At 43.3% G+C, this 21,279-nt stretch overlaps 1 protein-coding gene across 1 annotated transcript in view; it reads right to left on the minus strand.

Annotated features, from left to right (window-relative positions):
* The window catches only part of LOC124758258 (calpain-9-like), a 110,275-nt gene that overhangs the window by 54,082 nt on the left and 34,914 nt on the right, over positions 1-21,279 (minus strand). The window contains exon 4 of the mRNA XM_047249082.1: positions 17,500-17,703. Coding sequence (XP_047105038.1) covers positions 17,500-17,703 — 204 coding nt within the window. The remainder of the gene's footprint in view (positions 1-17,499; positions 17,704-21,279) is intronic.

Here is a 21,279-nt window from a genome sequence, read left to right on the forward strand (position 1 = left end):
CACGTTGTAGGTGTCGCCACCGGCTCCAATCTTGTGTGAATGCTCTGAAAAGCTAATCATTTTCATATCACAGCATCTTCTTCTTATTGGTTAAATTTCGCGTCTGTAGCACGTCATCTTCGTGGTGTAGCAATTTTAATGGCCAGTAGTGTAAGTTCAATCTTTAGTAAGGCTAATTTAGAAGTGTTGTGTTCACAATTAGGAAAGATATTAGCTGCCAATGATTCACCGTGTGCATCAGGAAGGTGACAGAAGATCAGTGTCCGCGAGGTGCCGAGATCAACCTGCTGTGGGACGTATGTATTACACTCCACAAAACGCACATCGCCGACATTCAAGAAATGTTCAAAATAAACCGTTAACTTGGACCATGAGAACCGATTGAAAATGGCGCGCCACAGAGATCACAAAAGTTCACACGATCAAGATCGAAGGTTAATTCCTTGGGAGTCACAAACCGTGCAAGATATTCAGCTAGGTATCCACTCTTACGGGAAACGTATTGGGGGTAACGTGCTGATGAAAATTGATGGAATGTGATGGCATGCAAGCGAACGCAAAAGCAGTCTGTAGTGGAGCTTATCGTGAAATGTCTATCCTTTAAAGCGTAGGTGCAGATAGTGATACAACTTATTCTACAGGGACGGATAAAACAAAGGTCTAGAGGCTGAACTTGTCCAGCGGCTCCAGTTGGTATGAATTACAATGTCACACACTTTCAGGAGAGATAGTTTGCTCTACAGGAATATGATTTTTATACCCAGACCAGGAATAAAGCAAAAGCAAGTTATTTTAACCAGATATTGGCCAAAACCAAGTGTTCATACTACAGTTACAGTTCTCTTACGCTCATTTTCCCACTCTTGCTTGCTTGACGTAAATTTTCTCTACTGCCCTTGCAAAATCAAGCACACAAAAAACAATCGTAGGGAGCAGAGCACCTCGGATTTCTATCAGCACAATTAACAACTTTCTACTCAATTTAACATCCAGATTAATAGTCAGCTTAATTGTATACGAATGCGTTGAGGCACTGATGGTACTTAATATTGATGCAACTCTCTTCGTACCTCAAATTTCCAGGGTTCCTTTCATATGCATTTCCTCTTCAAATCCCGATTGGTTGGGGTTGAAAATAATTTTCTTACTCAACGATGGGTAAGTTCGCTTATTTCTTTTATAAATGTTCGGGCCCATTCTGCAGTTTGCTGTACATCGTCAAGTCGACGCTTTATTTGAAATTTCGTTATCTTATGTCTTCCAATTCTGTAGCACTCTATGAAGTTCTGCAACTACCAGCTGTTTCCCTTGAAATCACTGTAATTTGTGTCGCGCACAAATTCATGTGCATAACGCAGTACCCTTCCCCCCCCCCCCCTCCCCCCCCCCTCATGGACCTTGCCGTTGTGGGCGGGGGTGAGGGGGGGGGGAGAGGGGGTAGGCTTCTGTGTCTCAGCGATACAGATAGCCGTGCTGTAGGTGCAATCACAACGGAGAGGTATCCGTTGAGATCCCAGACAAACGTGTGGTTCCTGAAGAGGAGCTGCAACCTTTTCACTAGTGGCAGGGGTTACAGTCTGGACGATTGACTAATATGGCCTTGTAACATTAACCAAAAGGGTCTTGCTAAGCTTCTACTCCGAACAGCTGAAAGCAAGGGGAAACTACAGCCGTAATTTTTCCCGAGGGCACGCAGCTTTACTGTATGGTTAAATGATGATGGTGTCCTCTTGGGTAAAATTTACTGAGGTAAAATATTCCTCCAATCGGATTTCCGGACTGGGACTACTCCGGAGGACGTCGTCATCAGGAGAAAAAAAAATGGCGTTCTACAGATCGGAGAATGAAATGTCAGGTCCGTTAATTAGGAAGGTAGGTTAGAAAATTTAAAAAGGGAAATGGGTAGGTTAAAGTTAGATATTGTGGGAATTAGTGAACTTTGGTGGCAGGTGAATACAGGGTTATAAATACAAAATCAAATAGGGGTAATGAAGGAGTAGATTTAATAATGAATAAAAAAATAGGAGCGGGGGTGAGCTACTACGAATAGCGTAGTGAACGCGCTATTGTAGCCAAGACAGACACGAAGCCTACGCCTACGACACTAGTACAAGTTTATATGCCAACTAGTTCTTCAGATGACGAAGAGATTGAACAAGTGCATGATGAGATAAAAGAAATTATTCAGATAGTGAAAAGAGACGAAAATTTAATTGTCATGTGTGACTGGAATTCGATAGTAGGAAAAGGTTCAAATGGTTCAAATGGCTCTTAGCACTATGGGACTCAACATCTTAGGTCATAAGTCCCCTAGAACTTAGAACTACGTAAACCTAACTAACCTAAGGACATCACACACCCCCATGCCCGAGGCAGGATTCGAACCTGCGACCGTAGCAGTCCCGCGGTTCCGGACTGCAGCGCCAGAACCGCACGGCCACCGCGGCCGGCGGGAAAAGGAAGATAAGGAAATGTAGTAAGTGAATATGTAATGGGGGTAAGGAATGAAAGAGGAAGTCGCATGGTAGAATTTTGCACATAGGATAACTTAATCATAGCTAACACTTGGTTCAAGAATCATAAAAGAAGGTTGTATACATGGAAGAGGCCTGGAGATACTGGAAGGTTTCAAATAGATTATATTATGGTAAGACAAAGATTTAGGAACCAGGTTTTAAACTGTAAGACATTTCCTGGGGCAAATGTGGACTCCGACATCAGTCTGCTGGTTATGAACCGTAGTTTAAAACTGGTGAAACTGCAAAAAGGTAGGAATTTAAAAGGTGGGATCTGGATAAACTGAAAGAATCAGAGGTTGTAGAGAGTTTCAGAGAGAGCATTATGGAACGATTGACAAGAACAGGGGAAAGAAATACAGTAGAAGAAGAATGGGTAGCTTTGAGAGATGAAATAGTGAAGGCAGCAGAGGATCAAATGTGCGAAGAGACGACGGCTAGTAGAAATTCTTGGATAACACAAGAGATATTGAATTTAATTGATGAAAGGAGAAAATATAAAAATGCAGTAAATGAATCAGGCAAAAAGGAATACAAACGTCTCAAAAATGAGATCGACAGGAAGTGCAAAATGGCTAAGCAGGGACGGCTAGAGGATAAATGTAAGGATGTAGAGGCATATATCTCTAGGGGTAAGATAGATACTGCCTACAGGAAAATTAAAGAGACCTTTGGAGAAAAGAGAACCACCTGTATGAATATCAAGGGCTCAGATGGAAAACCAGTTCTAAGGAAAGGGAAAGCAGAAAGGTGGAATGAGTACATAGAGGTTTTCTATAAGGGCGATGTACTCGATATTATGGAAATGGAAGAGGACGTAGGTGAAGATGAAATGGGATATATGATACTGCGTGAAGGATTTCACAGAGCAATGGAAGACCTAAGTCGAAACAAAGCCCCAGGAGTAGACAACATTCCATTAGAATTGCTGACAGCCTTGGGAGAGCCAGCCCTGACAGAACTGTACCATCTGGTAAGCAAGATGTACGAGACAGGCGAAATACCGTCAGACTTCAAGAAGAATACAATAATTCCAATCCCAAAGAAAGCAGGTGTTGACAGATGTGAAAATTACCGAACTATCAGTTTAATAAATCATGGCTGCAAAATACGGACGAAAAACTGGTAGAAGCTGACCTCGGGGAAGATCAGTTTGGATTCCGCAGAAATGTTGGAACACGTGAGGCAATACTGACTTTACGACTTATCTTAGAAGAAAGATTAAGGAAAGGCAAACCTACGTTTCTAGCATTTGTAGACTTAGAGAAAGCTTTTGACAATGTTGACTGGAATATCCTCTTTCAAATTCTGAAGGTGGCAGGGGTAAAATACAGGGTGCGAAAGGCTATTTACAATTTGTACAGAAACCAGACGGCAGTTATAAGAGTCGAGGGGCATGAAAGGAAAGCAGTGGTTGGGAAGGGAGTGAGACAGGGATGTAGCCTATCCCCTATGTTATTCAATCTGTATATTGAGCAAGCATCAAAGGAGACAAAAGAAAAATTTGGAGTAGGAATTAAAATCCAAGGATAAGAAATAAAAATTTTGAGATTTGCCGAGAGCGTCGTAATTCTGTCAGAGACAGCAAAGGACCTGGAAGAGCAGCTGAACGGAATGGGCAGCCTCCAAAGGAGGATATGAGATGAACATCAACAAAAGCAAAACAAGGATAATGGAATGTAGTCGAATTAAATCGTGTGACGGTTAAGAAATTAGATTCGGAAATGTGACACTTGAAGTTGAAGATGAGTTTTGCTATTTATGGAGCAAAATAACTGATAATGGTCGAAGAAGAGCGGGTGTAAAATGTAGACTGGAAATGGCAAGGAAAGCGTTTCTGAAAAAGAGAAATTTATTAACATAAAGTGTAGATTAGTTCACGGGATTATGCTCGTGAGAGGCAAACCTTCGTAGGAGCATACTACCAAAATTCTCCCAACGAAGTTCCAGGATGCTGTCGAGACGAAGCGTCACAGAAAGCTCGCCAATGTGACGTTTTTGTTTCATGACAGCGTCCCAACTCATTCTGCACATGCGTAGTCACACATGCTGATTCTTCGGAATATAAAATTTTGTCACACACCTCCGTATTCTTCTAACACAGTACCCAGTGACATCTCATTCTTTCCTTGGACGGAGAAACCATTGCGTGGCACACTTCTCCAGAATGAAAAATAGGTGATTTCCGCAGTGGAACGTTTGCTGAACACCTAAAATGCAAAAATCTACAACAAGACATCCAGAAAAATGTGTCGCACTGAAGATTAGTACGTAGGGAAGGACTCAAACCTTAAGCACGTTTCATTGTCGCAGTCTGATATTTTTTCTCTAGTAGCAATTAGAAGCTTATGACCACCCATCGTATTATTATTATTATTACTATTATTATTATCTGCTGCTGTTTCCTCCCTAATAAGATATAGCCTCTTCACATTTAACGGCCATTTCTTGAAAGCTCACACCACTCGTGTTGTTCTCGATTAGTTTTCTGCCAGTTGAAGTCACGACTCTTCTGATGTTAATCTAGCTGCCTAGTGGTCTTCCTCGCGGACGAATACTTTCGCTTTTTGGACTCCATCCAACGGCTGCTTTCGTCTACCTTCCATCATTTCGTATACCAAATTCCACTGCACAGTCTCGACCCGCTGTATTATACCTCTGACTGCAGTCACAACCATTGTTTTCGTTTTTAAAAGAGATAATTTCATTACAGTGGCTCTTGGGCTTTATACGTGATGATCTTTAAGGCACGCAGAAAAGACCTCTTATGGCAGATGTCACATCCACCGAGTGACCTAATGGTCTACGTCCTCAATGTCTCTGAATGACTGCCTCCTCATATGGTTTTCAATAACACTGAGGGCCTAATCGAAGCTTTATGACGGTTGTTCCAAGCGTACCCAACGAAATGTTTTAAATTATCCTTGTGTTTGTCTTCTTGTGTGACGGTACATATCATCATTCAGAGGAATGATGTCCGCTGCCAGGAATCTAGGTCGCTTGCGGCTGACGAAACGCAGTATTTGTTCCAGAGTGGTACAAGTTCACCATGATTCTAGAATTATCTACCGCTGGGATCGGGGATCCTTTCTTTCACTGAGAATGTTAGTTTGGTACTGGTAAAGCCTTTACTCGTTCTCTGTAATGTCTTGCGTTTGACAATCATCTTCACTGTAGCTCACGATATGTTGCATGCTTCCACTTGCGCTCTGGAGTCAAGCACAAATTTTGCAAAACTTACGAATCATCTTGCTTCATGGGGCATGTACCACGTCATCTGTTGGCACACGTTACCATGTATCGTCAATGGAAAACTCTACAGTATTTGTTTTAATGTTGAGACAGCAGTATGCGGCTATGGAGTTTACATATTACACTGAAATTGAGCTGAAAAGATTGAAGATGTCCCATAACGACCACAACCGGTAACCACCTAGATTAAATCGCAACTGTAACCTGTTGCTCTATCGTTCTACGGATATCACATTTTTTGTTCATGATTCTTTTTTGAATTTCTGTATCCAACAGAACATAACATTCTGTAAAGTACATTTAGGGATCACATTTCCCGCTGAACGTCCTATGTGGTCAGTTCCTCGGTCCACAAAACGCGCACACCTGCGCCTTGTTCTAGTTCACTGCCTCCTTGTAGCACAGCTCCAATCCTCCGCTGGCTGGATTTCGCTAACCGATGACCTTGGAATAGTAAATATCAGCTATTTGTCACCTGACATATCCTACCATCTTCTATGAACACAGGGACGCGATATTTAAATGTGTGTAGCATTCTGACGTTATTTGTTAACCCATCAACCTATATTCAGATTGTTACCTTTTAATTCGCCATCTATGTGACATACTTATGGTAATGGCAATACAAAACTGCTGCCCACGACAGAGGCTGGAGTCTGAGCCACTGCTGCTACATTACGAACCAGCACTGCCCCAAGGTCACTGAGTTTACTGACTTGAAACTGCTTCCGTGACATTCCCGTGGTTACATCACCCAAAAAGCGAGGTCTACCGTGACCACGACGCTATCACACGCACACCATTTCTCGTCTCAGGAAAGGGCTACCCAGTTGCTGTACACACTTCTTACAAACAAGAAGATGCCTTAGTTTGCCGACCGAAAAAAAGGGTTTGAATTCTGGTGGTGGAATAAATTAGCACCACAGTGTTTTGCAATGGTCTATAAGGCATTTTAGTGGCTCACATTTTAACAGGAATAATTTGGGCTTTCGGTCTAGTGATGTCATTGTAATTAGCTAGTCAGTATGAACTGGAAATGAACCGGTAATTCTTTGACAGATCGTTGAGGTTCAACGACTTTACTGATGTAGCTCGTGGGAACCTTAGCTTTATTTGGATGGTCTCAGTGTGCGCACTTTGTCAACTGGTAGGAGGAAACGTGGAAACTGAAAAGAGCAAAAATAATCTTTGTTAGCGATGAGATGAATGTAGTAGATAATAAGACTTTCTAAATTCGTCGTATTGATTGAAGATGGCCTTTTCTACTGCTGGGGTGTAAGTTTTAACCACTATCGCCATGGGTGGTTATTCATTTTTAATTGCTTGGAAGCCAGTCTCGTGTAGACTCATAGAAAATGAAAAACTACGGGGGGTTAAGTAGAAACAAAACATTTATCGATAACTGATAAAGACATTTAAGGTACTGATTGACAACATCGTGATGTGTACGGAGTAAGAACCACGCGCTGAGAACAAGCTCATTGATCGCATAAGAACGCTGTTTGATAAACTCAAAACTGATCTGTTGTTTCAGGTATCGACGCAGCAGGCACGGCAGCACGGCAGAATTCGAATAGAGAATTGAGTCATACCGTGCGAGGCTTACAAAGCTGCACACTGTGTGTGGCGGGTGCCTACGAGTGTGTTCGCAACTGTTGTTCAGCACAAATTAGGAACAATGTTCCACACAGGGCGTCAGTTATAATCATCAATGACAAAATTAGTGTACAGTGATGGTGTCAGGTTCTGCCTACGAGTCAGAGGTGATCCTTTGTAAGTGAACTGCCGCCAGCAGAGTGCCAACTGCCACAATGATGAAAAAGCATTAACTCTGTGGAACATAGTATGAGGAGCCATATTCCACAAAGATCGTATAGCTCTGTTTATGGAATAGTCGACAGTGCAAGATACATACACCATATCATCTAGTTCACGGGACTACAAAGACTTTCCCGGTGTAGTAACTCATGATATTCTTATCGGGACTGCAGCCTGATCACGTAATTATCTGACCACAATATTTGCGCGGTCTGGCTGGCGGCTATCTTCAGACGAGAAGGTTATATCCTAACCCAGCAGAACTCACTGATACAGTAAACGGCGGTCCTGAGTGGTACAAACTGGTCAAAAACTGATAATCGTACAGATATTGGGGGAAAAGCAAAATCGAGAACTTTGGCGGTCTATGAATGAATGCGTGACGGGGAACGCAATATCTCCATACAGCTGGAAAAGATAGTGAACAGGAGAAATGTCGATACCAGGGCATAAAGCCTTTGCAAAATTTCATTCAATGTACTCAGATGGACAGTAAAGCGAATAATATAAGCAGATTTAAGAATTTGAGGGGACTTATAATTGGGCTCAAATAAGCCGGTTGGAGTAATCGGCGAATCACTCGAAATTTCAATAGGAGCGATGCTACTATCAGACGATGTTGGCAGAAATGGGTGAACCATGGTCGAACACAGCGTCAAGAAGGAAGCGATAGATCTAGAGAGATGACAGAACATAAGTACCGAGCGATGGTCAGAGAGACACTCAGAGCCCCGCATTCATCACTGTCATCGATCACGCGTTTAAACGGTGCCCTAGGGATTAAAAGGGCCATTAAAGGGCGGTTCACAGAAAGGGTCCTGAGCCCTCGGTGCTCCTTACGCTGACTACCCGACTGCTATTTACCTCTGTACGCCAAGCTCATTTGCACTGGTGTCGGGCATATTCGTCCTGGAATATCATTGATTGGAGTAGAACAGTCTGATGACCAGCGAAGACATGTCTGGAGACGCCATGCACAGCGGTGGCATGCCTGCCTTACTGTCGCTTGCCACAGGGCCCGAGAACCAGAACTGGTGGTCTGGAGTGTCATTTCATTCCATGCATAACTTTCTGGTTTTCATCCGCGGTACACCACAGCGGTTTTTTTTTTTTTTTTTTTTTTTTTTTGCTCTTCATGGAAAGCCATTCTGGGCTTACATTTCAGAAAGGTAACACCCGTCCACAAACAGCGAGAGATTCTGCTGCCTGTTTTCATGCTTGCCAATACCTAGCTTAGCTAGCCATCCAGGTTACCGAACTCTCCCCAACTGCGAACATTTGGAGCATTACGGGCAGGGCCTTGCAACCAGCTGGGGATTTTGACTATCTAACGCGTCAATAGGACATAATTTCTCACAAAATCCCTCAGGAGGACATCCAAAACCTCTATCAACCAATGCCAAACCGCATGAATGCTTCCATAACGGCCAGGTGTACACAGATGTGTTGCTGACCTGAGCAATTTAACTCTACATGTACATCACTTCTACCGAGCTCCGTTCCATTCGAATAATTCCTTCGAGGTCCGACGTTTATATTATTCAGAGTGAACGTCACGGAAGGCCAACACCGAGTGCTCCAGAAACCGTCTCTGCTGTCCTCTAACGCAGGTGAAAGTAAAGCGCCCGGTGGTGAAAGCTGGAAAAAAACGGTGAATCCCTAATGAGCACTACTGTTAATATAGTCTACCGTACGCAGGCCGTTGTGGGCGAGCGGTTCTAGGCGCTTCAGTCCGGAACCGCGCTGCTGCTACGGTCGCAGTTTCGAATCCTGCCTCGGGCATGGAAGTGTGTAATGTCCTTAGATTAGTTAGGTTTAAGTAGTTCTAAGTCTAGGGGACTCATGACCTCAGTTGTTAAGTCCCATAGTGCTTAGAGGCATTTGAACCATTTTTTAGCAGGGGATTTTATAAGCACTGGGCTTCCTCAATCTTAAGTCATCTTTTATTGGGCTAAGGAACGCTCTAATCTTGGCTGGCGTAATAAATACACTTTTGATATCATCGAATTTTAAAATTCTATTTTTGAAGGTATGTTGAGATGATGGGTCATCCGGCTGCAGACCCAAGAAGAATATAATCTAATTTATGTTGTAGCAGTTTCTGCATTATCAGTACTATGCCCATGACCTTAACTCACACAATGTCTATGGCATTTGGTAACGTCCTTTGCCACCGTTCTTATTGGATCCCTCCGCTACTGAGCATGCTACGGTTGTGTCATCCGCTCAGCGTAACTCCTTCTTCAACTGCGACGGCCGGTGCTACTAGAGTGGATAGTCTTTCGAAAGATAATTTCCGACAACCCTGTTATCAATTCTATGTGTGATTTCTGGATTACTACAGGAAACGTATACAAGATACTTAAATTGTTGTTCAAGACAATCTGTCTATAGGTTGTGATGTATACGACTCCCATATCGGCAACAGGGCTTCTTCTGTTCAATTTTACAGATGGTTACGTTGTTCCATTATATTTATCGGGTAGTATGCTGTCTTATAGCAGTTATATCGTTAAGCCGCTTTCTTCTTTTATCTGATGAAAATGAGACAGTCGCCTTTCGTTTTCTGAAGGTCATAGAAGAAGCATGCATTTCGATGTGCTACTACTCCAATTCTGAACTGTAACTAAATGTATGAGTTCTTAATACAATACAGTCTTTAGCATTCTTTATTTGTATTAATCGAATTCTGCATATTTTTAATGTTGAACAGAAAATCTACAGAAATATCTCTAGCATATGCTTGAAGACGTCGTTTTCCAGGAGCATAGCAAACAATGTCCTGAAACCGTTTCATAGAGAAAAATGTCGCAGTCTGAAAGATAGGGAAGGATGGGTAAAGAAGCAGGAAGGAAGGAAGATTAGAGTTTAAGTTCTCGTCGTCAGTGAGGTCATTACAGTCGTGGGTGGATAAAAGCAGCTTGCATAATACGTGAATGCTAGTCGATTCGTGTGCGACTATTGCTATTGAAAAGCCGTATTTTTGTTGGTTAATATAGCGACATCTGTTGCATAGGATTTATTTTTAATTTGCTACGTCGGATCGGAATCGGGCCACAAGCCGACGAAGATGGGTAGGTGGCTGTTACCCGTGAGGCGTAGCAAATTAAATACTATGCAGCCGTAATCGATATTTCAGCCATCAAAAATATGATTTCTGGATTTTGAGAAAACGGCAGGGCGAAAAGTGTAGAAGGCTAGTAGTATCTTTGTGTTTCGTCACCAATCTGGTGGCCACGTTATTTCCATTGCCGGGCAAAAAAAAGCGATGCTCCAAAAAGAAATGGCGGGTAATCAATATAACTTCGTACACAATATACACCATCGTCGGGTATGTAAGTGTTAAGTGCTGCGGTTCTCTGTAACAAGTAGAACGGCCACCAATGTGCATTAATCAGTAAAATGTTGAATGATCTCTGTGAAGGACACGGATACGCCGCGTACGAGTATGAGATAGCGTTATCAGCGTTTGACAAACTTTAAAAGGGCGTCACTGTAGGTCTTCTTTTGGCCGGCTGGTCACATAGTGCAATATCCAGATTTCTAGCGCATGCGAATCTAGCAGTGGCCCAGTATTGAACCGCATGGGAACGTGAGAGCAAGCGTAATCTTCATCAAGGTTCCTGAGACCACGTCCGAGCACCACATGGGAGTATGACAGTATTGTGGACCAAGCACATCGTAACTCTTTCACGTGTGTGCCTGCCATATGACAACAAGTCAATGGCTACGTGCGACATTCTGTGTTATCACGCACCATAGGTCAGGGACTACTAGGAGCCGCACTGGGGAACTGCAGTCCCACGAGTAGACTGCCGTTAATGTCACAACACAAATGTGTCCCCGAACATCTATGGAACCAGCTCGGACGTTTACTCCATTCCAGTGGCAGTATCTGGGATATCAAGGACCAATTACAACAGCAGTCGACCAGCTTGCCTTGGGAGAGGATGTGTTGTTGTTGATGTTGTTGTTGTTGTGGTCTTCAGTCCTGAGACTGGTTTGATGCAGCTCTCCATGCTACCCTATCCTGTGCAAGTTTCTTCATCTCCCAGTGCTTACTGCAACCTACATCCTTCTGAATCTGCTTAGTGTATTCATCTCTTGGTCTCCCTCTACGATTTTTACCCTCCACGCTGCCCTCCAATGCTAAATTTGTGATCCCTTGATGCCTCAACACATGTCCTACCAACCGGTCCCTTCTTCTTGTCAAGTTGTGCCACAAACTCCTCTTCTCCCCAATTCTGTTCAATACCTCCTCATTAGTTATGTGATCTACCCATCTAATCTTCAGCATTCTTCTGTAGCACCACATTTCGAAATCTACTATTCTCTTCTTCTCTAAACTATTTATCGTCCATGTTTCACCTCCATACATGGCTACACTCCATACAAATACTTTTAGAAACGACTTCCTGACACTTAAATCTATACTCGATGTTAACAAATTTCTCTTCTTCAGAACCGCTTTCCTTGCCATTGCCAGTCTACATTTTATATCTTCTCTACTTCGACCATCATCAATTATTTTGCTCCCCAAATAGCAAAACTCCTTTATTACTTTAAGTGTCTCATTTCCTAATCTAATTCCCTCAGCACCACCCGAATTATTTCGACTGCATTCCATTATCCTCGTTATGCTTTTGTTGATGTTCATCTTATATCCTCCTTTGAAGACACTGTCCATTCCATTCAACTGCTCTTCCAAGTCCTTTGCTGTCTCTGACAGAATTACAATGTCATCGGCGAACCTCAAAGTTTTTATTTCTTCTCTATGGATTTTAATACCTACTCCGAATTTTTCTTTTGTTTCCTTTACTGCTTGCTCAATATATAGTTTGAATAACATCGGGGAGAGGCTACAACCCTGTCTCACTCCCTTCCCAACCACTGCTTCCCTTTCATGTCCCCCGACTCTTATAACTGCCATCTGGTTTCTGTACAAATTGTAAATAGCCTTTTGCTCCCTGTATTTTACCCCTGCCACCTTTAGAATTTGAAAGAGAGTATTCCAAACAACATTGCCAAAAGCTTTCTCTAAGTCTACAAATGCTAGAAACGTAGGTTTGCCTTTTCTTAATCTTTCATCTAAGATAAGTCGTAAAGTCAGTATTGCCTCACGTGTTCCAACATTTCTACGGAATCCAAACTGATCTTCCCCGAGGTCAGCTTCTACCAGTTTTTCCATTCGTCTGTAAAGAATTCGCGTTAGTATTTTGTAGCTGTGACTTATGAAACTGATAGTTCGGTAATTTTCACGTCTGTCAACACCTGCTTTCTTTGGGATTGGAATTATTATATTCTTCTTGAAGTCTGAGGGTATTTTGCCTGTCTCATACGTCTTGCTCACCAGATGGTAGAGTTTTGTCAGGACTGGCTCTCGCAAGGCTGTCAGCAGTTCTAATGGAATGTTGTCTACTCCCGGGGCTTTCTTTCGACTTAGGTCTTTCAGTGCTCTGTCAAACTCTTCATGCAGTATCATTTCTCCCATTTCATCTTCATCTACCTCCTCTTCCATTTCCATAATATTGTCCTCAAGAACATCGCCTCTGTATAGACCCTCTATATACTCTTTCCACCTTTCTGATTTCCCTTCTTTGCTTAGAACTGGGTTTCCATCTGATCTCTTGATACTCATGCAAGTGGTTCTCTTATCTCCAAAGGTCTCTTTAATTTTCCTGTAGGCAGTATCTACCTTACCCCTAGTGAGATAAGCCTCTACATCCTTACATTTGTCCTCTAGCCATCCCTACTTAGCCATTTTGCACTTCCTGCCAATCTAATTTTTGAGACGTTTGTATTCCTTTTTGCCTGCTTCATTTACTGCATTTTTATATTTTCTCCTTTCACCAATTAAATTCAATATTTCTTCTGTTATCCAAGGATTTCTACTAGCCCTCGTCTTTTTACCTACTTGATCCTCTGCTGCCTTCACTACTTCATCCCTCAGTGCTACCCATTCTTCTTCTACTGTACTTCTTTCCCCCACTGCTGTCAGTTGTTCCCTTATGCTCTCCCTGAAACAATGTACAACCTCTGGCTTAGTCAGTTTATCCAGGTCCCATCTCCTTAAATTCCCACCTTTTTGCAGTTTCTTCAATTTGAATCTGCAGTTCATAACCAATAGATTGTGGTCAGAGTCCACATCTGCCCCTGGAAATGTCTTACAGTTTAATACCTGGTTCCTAAATCTCTTGTCTTGCCATTATATAATCTATCTGATATCTTTTAGTATCTCCGGGATTATTCCATGTATACAACCTTCTTTTATGATTCTTGAACCAAGTGTTAGCTATGATTAAGTTATGCTCTGTGCAAAATTCTACCAGACCGCTTCCTCTTTAATTTCTTAGCCCCAATCCATATTCACCTACTATGTTTCCTTCTCTCCCTTTTCCTACACTCGAATTCCAGTCACCCATGACTATTAAATTTTCATCTCCCTTCACTATCTGAATAATTTCTTTTATCTCATAATACATTTCATCAATTTCTTCATCATCTGCAGAGCTAGTTGGTATATAAACTTGTACTACTGTAGTAGGCGTGGGCTTCGTGTCTATCTCAGCCACAATAATACGTTCACTATGCTGTTTGTAGTAGCTTACCCGCATTCCTATTTTCCTATTCATTATTAAACCTACTCCTGCATTACCCCTATTTGATTTTGTGTTTATAACCCTGTAGTCACCTGACCAGAAGTCTTGTTCCTCCTGCCACCGAACTTCACTAATTCCCACTATATCTAACTTTAACCTATCCATTTCCCTTTTTAAATTTTCTAACCTACCTGCCCGATTAAGGGATCTGACATTCCACGCTCCGATCCGTAGAATGCCAGTTTTCTTTCTCCTGATAACGACATCCTCTTGAGTAGTCCCCGCCCGGAGATCCGAATGGGGGACTATTTTACCTCCGGAATATTTTACCCAAGAGGACGCCATCATCATTTAACCATACAGTAAAGCTGCATGCCCTCGGGAAAAATTACGGCTGTAGTTTCCCCTTGCTTTCAGCCGTTCGCAGTACCAGCACAGCAAGGCCGTTTTGGTTATTATTACAAAGTCAGATCAGTCAATCATCCAGACTGTTGCCCCTGCAACTACTGAAAAGGCTACTGCCCCTCTTCAGGAACCACACATTTGTCTGGCCTCTCAACAGATACCCCTCCGTTGTGGTTGCACCTACGGTACGGCCATCTGTATCGCTGAGACACGCAAGCCTCCCCACCAACGGCAAGGTCCATGGTTCATAGGGGGAGGATACAATGTCGTAATGGCATTCTTAACAGCCGAATCAGTGCATGCATCCAGGCCAGAGGGAGTGCATATTTTATACATTGTTTTACGTAGGGACTCGTCTAATCACGAGGCGTATTCAAAACTGAGGTCCGTTTGGTCATAAAAAATAAGCTTACGAAAAAAAATTTTTATTGACAGTAAGATTCTATTACATATCTGCCTTACATTTTCACTTAATCGCCGTTCATGTTTATAGACTTACTGCAAGGCTGCACCAGCTTCTTTCGCCCCTCTGCGCTGTAGTCTGACGCATAGGAATTGAAGCGGTTTATAACGCCAGTGTTGAGTTCATGGTTGTTTTAAAAATGTTGTCCACCCAGCCACTTTTTCAAACGCGAGAAGAGAAAGTAGTCGCGTGGTGCAAGGTCGGGGCCGGCCGCTGTGGCCGAGCGGTTCTAGGCGCTTCAGTCCGGAGCCGCGCTGCTGCTACGGTCGCAGGTTCGAATCCTGCCTCGGGCATGGATGTGTGTGATGTTCTTAGGTTAGTTAGGTTTAAGTAGTTCTAAGTCTAGGAGACTGATGACCTCAGATGTTAAGTCCCAGAGTGCTTAGAGCCATTTGAACCATTTTTTTGCAAGGTCGGAACTGTACGGAGGGTGATCAAAATGTTCCCAACGAAAATCTTGAATCTTCTCCTTGGTTTTGACAGCGGTGTAAGGGCGTGTGTCGTCGTTCAAAAATGGTTCAAATGGCTCTGAACACTATGGGACTTAACATCTGAGGTCATCAGTCCCCTAGAACTTAGAACTTCTTAAACCTAAGAAACCTAAGGACACATCCATGCCCGAAGCAGGATTCGAACCTGCGACCGTAGCAGTCGCGCGACTCCAGACTGAAGTGCCTAGAACCGCTCGGCCACCGAGTCCGGCTGTGTTGTCGTGAGGGAGGGTGATGCCAAACGACAGTTTCTCGCGGCGTCGATTTTGGGTCGCACCTCTCAGTTTGGTTAGCGCTTCACAGTATACGTCAGCTGTAATTGTTGACGCACGGTCGAAGAAATCAATCAAAAGGATACCCTTTTCGTCTCAGAAAACGGTAGCCATCGTTTTCTCTATTCGAGAACGGAGATTGCTTAGACATTTTTGGTTTGGGTGAACTTCAATGGCGCCACTGCACTGACTGTTGTTTCGATTCTGCGTTGTCATCGCCTGCAACAGTTTGGGAAAACAAATCATGTCCATCATGTCTATAGCGCTCGAAAAACTGTCGTGCACTGCACATTCTTCGCTCTCTGTGATGATCAACGAGCATTTTTGGAAACCTTCTCGCACACAGTTCGTGATATCCAAGCTGTTCATTGACAGTGCTGTAAAGTGAGGTTCGAACAACATTTTGGATTTCATTAGTCAGACCATTAATCGTCAATTGACGATCACTTCGAAGTTTCCGGTTCACTGAATCAACGATATTTTCGATCCGAATACTGGGCCTGCCACTCCTACGTTCATGTGAACATTTGTGCGGCCACTTTGAAATTCTCTACATCATTTTCCTACTTGTCTGTCCTCATTATATCAGGTTGATACAGTAAGTATAACAGACATGCCGCACCGTACAAGAACGCTGCGATGAATATCAGCGTCATAGCCGGCCAGAGTGGCCGAGCGGTTAAGGGCGCTACAGTCTGGAACCGCACGACCACTACGGTCGCAGGTTCGAATCCTGCCTCGGGCATGGATGTGTGTGATGTCCTTAGGTTAGATAGGTTTAAGTAGTTCCAAGTTCTAGGGGACTTATGACCACAGCAGTTGAGTCCCATAGTGCTCAGAGCCATTTGAATCAGCGTCATACACGCCTTCGTCAACCGGAAAAGTCGGCAATTGGGGAACACTGCCTGAATACAGAACATCGTATGATTTATGAAAAGACGGAAGTTTTATCCCCGGCATCATCTTTCTCGGACTGCGTCATTAAGGAAGCAATACATATCGGTACAGCCGATAATCTCATCAACAAGGATACGGGATTTCAACTGAGCACAGCCTGGAACGCTGCATTGGCTGCTGTTAAATCACGACGCAAAAATCAAGATTCTTCGATAACAGGCCCGTCATAACAATGGCCTAGTACGGTCATTGGTGAGTAACGTCTGGCCGCACTATTGAGAAACGCAGCGTACAGCGCACGCGCGGGGGAGCCGCTCTGCGATTTTCGGCAGAGGGAGTTTGAATATGGCAAATCACTGCGCATGCGCGATTTCCGCGGCTGCGCATTCTTCGCGCGCGTGTTCTAAAAACGATGAGTCGGTGTGCGGATACCATCAGTCGTACCTGGCCACGAGCGAGGTTGAACCACCTGAAGATGTCGGACAGTTGCTCCGATGAAATATTTTGGAATTTGCAGAACGTGATCCGGCGGCAAACCCGTGAAGACTATTTACAACACATTTGCCGGGAAAGCTTGTAGAGTCACAAAGATCCTTTTACAAGCAAAAATCTAATCACAGGGCGCGCTTAACTATTGGCGGGCTCAATGATTAAAGAGCCGGTGGAACTTCATTCGCGCCTACCATCAGCTAAATATTGGTCGCCGAACCTTGGTTTCGGAATACGCCTCGTACTTAGTCTGTACTGTGTGAGAGTGTTTGGCCGCTGGCAGGAGGAGGTGCGGACCTTCCTGAGTAGGTGCGGCCGCTGGGCCACGGCGGCGCACGCGCTGAGCAGCCAGCAGTCCCCCAGCGCGCCCTGCCGCACCGCCGACACGCCGCGGCCCTCGTCCAGCAGCCGGGGCTCCTCCACCAGCTCCTGCCATCCAACACAAGCAGACACCGATCTCCTGAGTAAGTCTGCAGGCTTCCGTGGCTGTTGTCGTGTACACTGAGGTGACAAAAGTCATGGGATAGCGCCATGCATACATACAAATGGCGGTAGTGTCACGCACACAACGTATAAAAGAGCAGTGCATTGGCGGAGCTGTCATTTGTACTCAATTGATTCATTTGGAAAGGTTTCCGACGAGCTTATAGCTTCACGACGGGAATAAACAGACTTTGAACGTGGAATAGTAGTTGGACCTAGACACATGAGACATTCCATTTCGAAAATCGTAACAGAATTCTATATTCACGGATGCACATTGTCAAGAGGGTGTCGACAATACTACATTTCAGGCGTTAGCTCTTACCGCGGACAACGCAGTGGTCCACGGCGTTCACTAAACGACCGAGAGCAGCGGCGTTTACGTAGAGTCGTCAGTGCAAACAGACAAGCAACACTGCGTGAAATAACCGCAGAAATCAATGTAGGAGGTACGGCTAACTATCCGTCAGGACTGTGCAGCGAAATTTTGCGTTAATGGGCTATGACAGCAGACGACTGGCGCGAATGCTTTGGCCAACAGAACAACATCACATGCAGTGTCTCTCCTGGATTCGCGACCATATCGGCTGGACACTACATGACTGGAAAACCATGGGCTGCTCAGATGAGTCCTAATTTCGGTTGATAAGAGCTGATGGTAGGGTTCGAGTGTGGCACACACCCAACTAAGCCACGGACCCAAGTTGTCGACGAGGCAGTGCTCAAGCTGATGATAGCTCGATAATGACGTGGGGTTTAATGTAGGTTGATACTTACAAAGAAGAAGACAGCAACCAGCGACTATTAATACTGCTATTTATTTATGTAAATAGCGCTGTAACCGGTTTCGAACTGACAAGTGCATCATCAGACGGCTGTTCATACAATTTACAAATTGCACTTTACATCATCGTCAGTTTTCGATTTTTATTCTTCCACTGTAGCCAAATATTCTTGGTGTGTTGGTGCCCTACGGTAGAAAACAGTGTTAGAAGCGCCCTATGTGAACATAACTAACCTCCAAACGATGAAATACAGCCGAGCGGTCTAAGGCACTGCAGTCTCACTTTGCGGCTGGTCCCGGAGGAGGTTCGAGACCTTCCTCGGGCATGGGTGTGTGTGTTTGTCCTTAGCATAACTTAGTTTAAGTAGTGTGTAAGCTTAGGGACTGATGACCTTAGCAGTTACGTCCCCATAAAATTTCAAACAAAAAATGATTCAAATGGCTCTGAGCACTATGGGACTTAAATTCTGAGGTCATCAGTCCCCTACAATTTAGAACTACTTAAACCTAACTAATCTAAGGACACCACACACATCCATGCCCGAGGCAGGATTCGAACTTGCGACCGTAGCGGTCGCGCGGTTCCAGACTGTAGCGCCTAGAACCGCTCGGCCACCCCAGCCGGCGTAAGATTTCACACACATTTGAACATTTTTTTAATGAAATACAGAGTAAACAAATATGTGAGGATAAGTAGTTATAATATTTACATCGAAAATTCCGCGCAATTTCGTTGCGAAGTTGCACGATTGTATTTTTGAAACATTGCAAAATATGGAATAGTCTGTCCTCTGGTCCCTCTGAACCTATCATTGACTGGAAATGGCAATGTTTGGCTACTTGGAGACCATTTGTAGCCACTGATGGACTTCATTTTCCGAAACAAAGATGTTGATGACTATGCGCCGTGTCTCTGGGCCACAATTGTTCCCGATTGGTTTGAAAAACAGTCTGGACAATTCGATCGAATGGCTTGGCCACCCAGATCGCCCGACATGTTCCATCGAACATTTACGGGACATAATCGACAGGACAGTTCGTGCACAAAATGCTCCGCCGGCAATATTTTTGCAGTTATGGACGGCTATAAGGGTAGCATGACTCAGTATTTTTGCAGGGGCTTCCAATGACTTGTTGAGTCCATGTCGCGTCGAGCTGCTGCACTACGCCGGGCTAAAGGAGGCCCGACACGATACGAGGAAGTATTCCATGATTTTTGTCACCTCAGGGTAATGCGCCACTAATGCCTTCTTGTTGCCTCCGCTATGTGAATGAGAAATATATGTCTACACAGTAAATAAAAATTGATTCCACAATTTCTTAAATGATTTTAATTCTAAAATCAGTTTCATCTTGCAAGCAGAGAATGAGGTCTGTCTCCCGTTCCTAGATGTTTTGGTCTATAGATGATCTGACAGTACTTTAGAACACATGATATGTAGTAAGCCTACAGACGTAAGTAGATATTTAGATGCCACTTCACACCACCACACAGCCAAGACGCAAGCAGAGCTCTGCTGCCGCAGATCTGAATCAGCGTAAACGCAGTCACATTACCCGAGCATCGCGTAGTGCTCCACATGCAGTAGGGTCGTCAAACTTTTCATACAATATGAATGCCAACAGACTGTTTATCTGAATGCCAACAGACATAGCCCACGACCTGCCACCAATTATTCTAGCTATACGTTAATACTGTACCTGGTTTTACGACTTCTAATCGCTTAGGAACCTGGGTTGCATAATTAATTAGGTCACCAAGTGCTACCATGACGTCACTATACTCTAGTTTCGATGACACGGCGCCAAAACATGCATTTCGGGATATGTATTCTCCTAGTAAACTGATGAAGTTGGCGTCCCGCACATCGTACCAAGTATTGTCGGGATTGTTTACACGGTCTCTCTATATCTTTATTTATCGTTGCTTGGAAGAAAATACAGTAAGAAAGGCATCTCTAGCAGAGAAGCCTCATTATATTATGCTATAAGCAGGAGAGTAAGTACATATATTTTTGGATGGGGTCCGCCTTTAGCAAAACACAGTTTTGTTTTTATCCCAAACATGTTTCACTACAGTTGCAGCACCAGCAATGGGCTTTTATTTTATTGTTGTTAAACATAATGTTCTTTACTGTTTGTATACATGTGAATATTATTTTTTAAATATTATTTTTTAAATCGTAATTACAGGTTTTCGAAGGAACACATAAAATTATGAATTCATACCCTTTTCAGTGATTGATTTTTTTCACAGTTTATCATCTGCAACCATGTACAACTTAATGTAGACAAATTATTTAAGTTTTATATAGTTGCAGATGACAAACTGTTAACGAAATCTGTCACTGTAAATACATAACACATCAGAAAAACCACACCATGTGGTAAAAAGGTATAAATTCAAAATTTTATGTGTTTCTTCGAAAATCTGCAATTACGATTTAAAAACTATTATTTACATGTATACAAACAGTAAAGAACATTCTTTATGTCTAACAGCCATAAAATAAAAGCCCACTGATGATGCTGCAACTGCAGTGAAACATGTTTGGGATATAAAACAAAAGTGTTTTGCTAAAGGCGGACGCCATCCAAAAACACATGTATTGGTAAAGCAAACACGGACACAAGAGCTTCAACCTCAAGATGATTAGGAGAGTAAGTATTTTCGAAATTGAAATTTCCATCATGTGTGTTGCTGATTGTTACCATGCAGCAAGTGAACGTAAATTACTGTCCAAAAAAATAATTCCGTTGCGTTATACATTGTAACGTATTTCCTTCATTATCTATGAATCATGTTCCTC

The sequence above is a fragment of the Schistocerca piceifrons genome, chromosome 1 (genome assembly GCF_021461385.2).
Source record: "Schistocerca piceifrons isolate TAMUIC-IGC-003096 chromosome 1, iqSchPice1.1, whole genome shotgun sequence".
NCBI classification, from domain to species: Eukaryota; Metazoa; Arthropoda; class Insecta; order Orthoptera; family Acrididae; genus Schistocerca; species Schistocerca piceifrons.